The 7330-nt window shown below is 44.6% G+C and overlaps 1 protein-coding gene across 1 annotated transcript in view; it reads right to left on the reverse strand.

Annotated features, from left to right (window-relative positions):
* Window positions 1-7330, reverse strand: part of LOC122544765 (immunoglobulin superfamily DCC subclass member 3-like) — a 38638-nt gene that overhangs the window by 22035 nt on the left and 9273 nt on the right. The window contains exon 5 of the mRNA XM_043684090.1: window positions 7018-7155. Within this exon, the coding sequence (XP_043540025.1) occupies window positions 7018-7155 (138 nt within the window). The remainder of the gene's footprint in view (window positions 1-7017; window positions 7156-7330) is intronic.

Genomic DNA, 7330 nt, shown 5'->3' on the forward strand with positions numbered 1-7330 from the left:
TTCCCTTTATTCAACAGAAGTACTGTCACTTCCGACTGTACCCTCTCCTTCTCAAATTGCAGATTGAAGCTTATTATATTATGGTCACTACTTCCTAATGGCTCCTTCACTTCGAGGTCCCTGATCAATTCTGGTTCGTACCAGATCCAGAATTGCCTTCTCCCTGGTAGGCTCCAGCACCAGCTGTTCTAAGAATCCATCTCAGAGGCAGTCCACAAAGTCTCTTTCTTGAGGTCCAATACCATCCCGATTCTCCCAGTCTACCTGCATGTTGAAATCCCCCATAACAACTGTAGTAACATCTTTGCGACAGGCCAATTTCAGCTCCTGATTCAACTTACACCCTACATCCATACTGCTGTTTGGGGGCCTGTAGATAACTCCCAAGAGGGTGTTTTTTAGTTGTGGCTAATAAGTTTCTCAATCCCATTCTCCTGCTTTCTCCCCATAACCCTTGATCCCCTAAACAATCAAGAACCTATCCATCTCTGTCTTAAATACATTCAATGACCTGGCCTCCACAACCTTCTGTGGCAGTGCATTCCATAGATTCACCACTCTCTGGCTGAAGAAGTTTCTCCTTATCTCCGTTCTAAAAGGTCTTCCCTTTACTCTAAGGCTGTGCCCTCAGGCCCTAGTGTCTCCTCCCAATGGAAACATCTTCCCTCATAAAAGAGGCTATTTTCCCCACTCACTGATTCCAGTCGTTATTTGAACACAATCCCACACTGGGTTTGAGTATCTTTATGGAACATTGATGGGAAACAGGAGGAAATCTTGTTATGCTCTTTATGTGAAGATCTAAGAAACTGGCTAATTTATTTAAAGCTTTGCTTCTTTTATGTGTTATTAACTTGTGTTCTCATTAATTACTGACGGTCCTGTATGAACATCTTTATTGATGAACCACCACAGTACCAAGTGCAAAAATTAAACCTATGATCTATCAGGCCTGGTTTCACACTGGGATCTACCTTGTTCAGTATTACTAAAAGCTGGATCATAAGAAACAGAAGATGATATCTACTGGAAAACTTTTAAACCATCACATTTATTTATCCAATATAATCAATACTTAAAATCAAGAACTTAAGACCATACAAATTTGACTCCAAGTAGGTTAAAAAACATATTCTAGAGAATTGAAATGGAAAAATAAGCTCCACAAATCCTTCAGTGAAAAAGAGAAGGGATTTACTAATTAACAGAATAAAATTCAAGAACCTTACAGAGGTTTATAAAATCATGAGTACATGGATAAGGTAAATAGATAAGGTGTTTTCCCTGGGATATGTGAGTCCAGAACTAGAGGGGCATAGGTTTAGGGTGAGAGGGGAAAGATATAAAGAGACCTAAGGGCAACCTTTTCACACAGAGGGTGGTACGTGTATGGAACGGGCTTCCAGAGGTGAAGGCTGGTACAATTACAATATTTAAAAGGCATCTGGACGGATATATGAATAGTAAGGGTTTGGAGGGACATGGGCCAGGTGCTGGCAGGTGGGACTAGATTGGGTTGGGATATCTGGTCAGCATGGACGGGTTGGACTAAAGGGTCTGTTTCCATGCTGTACATCTCTAGGACTTTATGACTCTATCTACTCTGTCCAGGCCGTTCAGTATTCTGTAAGTTTCAATTAGATCCGCCCTCATCCTTCTAAACTCCATCAAGTATAGACCCAGAGTTCTCAAATCTTCCTCATATGTTAAGCTTTTCATTCCTGGGACCATTCTCATGAACCTCATTTGAACACCATCCAGCACCAGTACATCCTTCCTGAGATATGGGGCCCAAAACTGTGCACAATACTCCAAATGTGGCCTGACCAGAGCGTTATAGAGCCTCAGAGGTATATCCCTGCTTTTATATTCAAATCTTCTCAAAATTAATGCTACTGTTGCATTTGCATTTCTAACTATTGACTGAACCTGCAAATTTACCTTGAGAGAATCCTGGACCAGACCATTTGCCACTTCTTTGCCCACTCTCCTAGCCTCTCCACCTCCTCAATGCTACCTGTCCCTCTATCTATCTTTGTACCATCTGCAAACTTAGCCAAAATGTCTTCAGTTCCTTCATCGAGATTGTTAAGGTATCAAGTGAAATGTTGTGGTCCCAACACCGAGTCTTGCGGAACACCACTTGTTACCGACTGCCATCCTGAGAAAGACCCTTTTATCCCCACTCTGCTTTCTGCCAGACATCCAAGCTTCTCTCCATGCTAACACCGAGCCTCTGACACCATGGGCCCTTATCTTACTCAGCAGCCTCCTGGGCAGCACCTTGTCAAAGGCCTTCTTGAAATCCAGGTAGATAACATCCATTGGCTCTCCTTGGTCTAACCTGCTTGTTACTTCCTCAAATAATTCTAGTAGATTTGTTAGACATGACCCTCCCCCTTGATGAAACCATGCTGACTTTGCCCTATTTTACCATACACTCCCAAGTATTCAGAAATCTCAGCTTCCAAGATCTTACCCATGACCGAGGTTAGGCTAATCAGTCTGTAATTTTCCATTTTTTTGCCTTACTTCCTTTTTAAACAGGATTGTCATGTTCGTGACTTTCCAGTCTTCTGGGACCATCTCTGATTCTAGCGATTCCTGAAAACCACTAATGCCTTCACTATCTCTTCAGCTATCACCCTTAGAACTCTGGGGTGTAGTCCATCTGGTCCAGGTGATTTATCCACCTTCAGGTCATTCAGTTTTCTAGCACCTTCTCCTTGGTGATGGCCATCATTCTCTGTGAAGTAATTATTCAATTCCTCAGCCATTTCCTTGTTCTCCACTACTATCTCTCCAGCATCATTTTCCAGTGGCCCAATGTCCACTTTTGCCTCTCTTTTACCCTTTATATATCTGAAGAAACTCCTACTGGCTATATTACTGGCTAGCTTACCGTCATATTTAATCTTATTCTTTTCCTGTTGCCCTCTGTTGGTCTTTGTAAGTTTCTCACTGCCCTTCACCACATTATATGCTTTCTCTTTTGCTTTTATATGATCCCTGCCTTCCCTGGTCAGCCACGGTTGCCTCACCTTCCCTGTACCATGCTTCTTTTCCCTCGGGATGAATCTCTGTTGTGTCTCCTGAATTACTCCCAGAAACTCCTGCCATTGCTGTTCCACTGGCTTTCCTGCTAGGCTCCTCTCCCAGTCTATTCTATCCAGCGCTCCCTCATGCCTTTGCAGCTGCTTTTGTTCAGCTGTAGTACCATCACCATTGTTTCTATCGTCTCCCTCTCAAATTGCACAATATATTCTATCATGTTATACTCACTGTATCCTCAGGATTCCTTCTCAGGTCTGTCTCAATGCACAACACTAAGTCCAGTATTGCCTGTTCCCTCGTGGGCTCTATCACAAGCTGCTCCAAAAAACCTCTCTAATAATACCCCACCAATTCCTTTTCTTGTCTGATTTCCCCAGTCCACCTGGATATTGCAATCCCCCATGATCACTGTAACTTTGCCTTTCCCACACATCTTTTCTACCTCCTGGTGTATCTTGTGCCTCAGCTCCTGACTACTGTTTGGAGGCCTGTACATAACTCCAACTGTGGTTTTTCACCTTTGCAGTTCCTCAATCCTACCCACCCTGTTTCTATCTTATCTATTCCCTTCATAATTTTATATGTTTTTATAAGTTCCCCCCTTAATTCTTTTAAATTCCAACGAATAAAATCCCAGTCTACTCAATCTCTGCTCATAAGAAAGTCCCTCCATTTCTGGGATCAGCCTGGTGCACCTTCTCAGGACTATCTCCAGTGCCAGTAACCTTCCTTAAATAAGCAGCCTCAGTATTCCAGCTGCCTGCTGTCTTGTATAGTTTTAGCAAAACTTCCTTAATTTATATTCCATTCCCTTTGAAACGGATCCCAACTCTTTATGATAAATTCACAAGGTTTCTCAAATTCCTCTGTATTTCAGCTTTCTGCAGTCTTTCTCCATTTAAATATTTAAATATCATTAATATATCCTCTATTCTTCCTGTCAAAGTGTATAACCTCACATTTTCTTTTTGGACCTCTCTCTACCAATGGAGAAAATGCCTTCCTAATCACTCTATCCATGCTTCTCAATCTTATAGACCTCTCTCAACCTTCACTGTACTAAGGAGACCAACCCAAATCTACCCATTCTTTCCTTATAGCTCAAACTCTCTGGCCCAGGCAGCATCTTTGTAAATCTCCTCTGCTCCTTTTAGTGCTTTCACATCCTGACCATAATGTGTCATAGAATCCCTACAAGTCGGCCCAACAAGTCCGACCCTCTGAAGAGTAACCCACCCACACCCATTCCCCTCCCTTATAATCCTACATTTATCCTGGACTAATGCACCTAACCTACACATCCCTGAACACTTTGAGTAATTTAGCATGGCCAATTCACCTGACCTGCACATCTTTGGATTGTGGGAGGAAACCGGAGCACCCAGAGGAAACCCACGCAGACACGGGGAGAATGTGTAACTCGGGTCCCCGGCGCTGTGAGGCAACAGGGGTAACCACTGAGCCACCGTGCTGCCGTGGGGACCAGAATTGCACACAGTACACTAGATGTGGCCACAGCAGCACTTTATACAGATCTAGCATAACCTCCTTGCTCTTGTGTGCCAGACCTCAGCTAATAAAGGCAGGTATTCCACACGTCTTCTTAACCACCTTATCTACATGCCATGCCACCTTTAGGCACCTGTTGAACTGTTCACCAAGGTCACTCAGTACTTTACAGGGTCCTTTCATTCAACTGTGTAATCCCTTGCCTTGTTAGGCCTCTCCAAGTGCAATACTTTACACTTTTCCTGATTGAATTCCATTCTTTTTTAGATTAGATTCCCTACAGTATGGAAACAGGCCCTTTGGCCCAACAAGTCCACACCGACCCTCCAAAGAGTAACCCACCCAGACCCATTCCCCTATTCTCTATTTATCCCTGACTAATGCACCTAACACTATGGGAATTTAGCATGGCCAATCCACCCTAACCTACACATCTTTGTCTTTGGATTGTGGAAGGAAACTGGAGCACCTGGAGGAAACCCAGACACAGGGAGAACGTGCAAACTCCAAACAGACAATCACCCAAAGCAGGAATCGAACCGGGGTCCCTGGTGCTGTGAGGTAGCAGTGCTAACCACTGAGCTGGCCCTTTTGCCACTATCCTGCTGAGCTGACCATCATCCTCCTGCACTTTAAGGCTACCCTTCTCACTATTTATCACCTGACCAATTTTTGTATCATGTTGTGCAAATTTCTTGATAAATGGGGGGGGAGGAGTATTAAGTCCAAATCATTAATATATACCACAAGTGGTAAGGGCCACCAAGCTCTATGGAACCTCATTAGAAACAAATTTCTATTCACAGAAATATGCCTCACTCATCACCCTCTGCATCCTGCCTCACAGCCAATTTTGGATCTGATGTGTCTCCTTGTCTTGGATCCCATGAACATTTTTGACCAGTCTGCCAAGAGGGATCTAATCAAAAGCCTTGCTAAAGCTCATGTAGACCACATCAAATTCATTACCTTCACTCCCGGTTATCACCACCCTCTTGCTGACTATACCTGATTAATCTGTAGCTGTCTGAGTGCAGACATATTCTGTCCCTCAGAATTCTTTCTAATAACTTCCTATGAGTGAGATTAGACTAACTGGTCTGTATGTCCCTGGTCTATCCCTTCCCTGCTTTTTAAAAAAATGATGTTGCCAAAACAAAACTGATCTGGTTAGTTAAATATTCCACCTCCCCATATATTCTGAAGGAGGGACTCTGGGATAGCATAACATTATAGAATTATAGATTCCCTACAGTGCAGATAGAAGCCATTAGGCCCATCAAGTGATCACTGACCTTCCGAGGAGCATCCCACTCAGACCTCCACCCTATCCTGTAACCCCACATTTCCCATGGCTAACTCATTTAGCCTACGGGGTAATTTAGCATGGTCAATCCACCCCAATCTTCACATCCCTGGGGCACTATGGGTAATTTAGCATGGCTAATCCATCCTTACCTTCACATCTTTGGACTATGGGTGAAAACCATAGCAGCTGGAAGAAACCCACACAGACACAATGAGAATGTGCAAACCCCACATGGATGGTCGCCTGAGGCAGGAATTGAACCGGGTCCCTGGCGCTGTGAGGCAGCAGTGCTAACCACCAAGCTGCCCCTATATGTTGAGCACTTTCCATGTTTTGGTAGCCATCTCTGTCGAAAGGTCACTACTGAATAGATCCGACACTGGATCAGCTGCACAACTTAGCCTTTTACACACTGCGCCAGTGAGTATTTGACAATAAAGAGTTCTGCGACTCTACACAGCAGTGTACAAAGCAATCGTTGTCACCACACTCCTGTACTGCAGTGAGACCTGGACTAGGGAAATTTCACCAGCAACGCCTCCTGAGATGCATTGAGTGAACCATAAAACAAATATTACAGTTCTTCTTGAAGCCAGCTCTGCATGCACTCAAGCCAAAGCCAGTTACAATGTGTCTTGGAGGCTGAAAATTGTCTTCCCTGCTGGGTCCAGTTTTGCCAACCTTTTCAGCGTTTCAGGGTGGACAAAGAAAACACTGCACAGGCTCTCTGAAGCTCTCCCTGACGCATGAACGGCTTCGAGGAGCTCACCACAAAATTGGTCAGAATGGTGACACTGTGCCCAGCAAGTTGCAGCATGTTTTGAATCTAAAGTTAATGGTGAGGCAGGAAACAAAGCAAATCCTGCAATTTGGGTTCAGAACTTGGTGGGATGTCCTGCCCTGTGTGCCCAAGGTAAATTGGCCACTTCAGTCACGTGAAGACCCATGACAGAAACACACAGCCTGGGAATTGAGAGACTGCTGACAATGATGTGACAGTCTGAGAGTAAGGTATGCTGGGATTGGGAGTGTGTGCATTTTTATTGGGGTTGACCTCAGGTGTTCCTGGCAGGTACAACAGCAGAATCTGACCCCCACCCCAGACACTCAGCTCTGTGACTGTTCTGATCCTGTCTCACACTCACCGAGGCGGCTCCAGGACACAATGGGTTTAGGATTTCCTGTGGCGATGCACTCCAATATGGCCGTTTGGTGGATGGTTAGGGTGAGGTTCTGTGGGCCTGAGAGGATTACAGGTTCCTGGTCTGCCTGGGGAGATGAAACTGGGAAAGAATTAAGAAACATGTCAGAAACAGCAGACAGCTGGGCCTGACCTCACATAGAGGGACTGGAGGTCGGCTATGATGGCAGGGGGGAGTGGGGAAGATGAGGGTTAGGGAGCTGGGTAGGAACCATAATGAGGATGGGGGTTAGGGAGCTGGGTAGGAACCATAATGA

The sequence above is a fragment of the Chiloscyllium plagiosum genome, chromosome 51, assembly GCF_004010195.1.
Source record: "Chiloscyllium plagiosum isolate BGI_BamShark_2017 chromosome 51, ASM401019v2, whole genome shotgun sequence".
Classification (NCBI taxonomy): Eukaryota; Metazoa; Chordata; class Chondrichthyes; order Orectolobiformes; family Hemiscylliidae; genus Chiloscyllium; species Chiloscyllium plagiosum.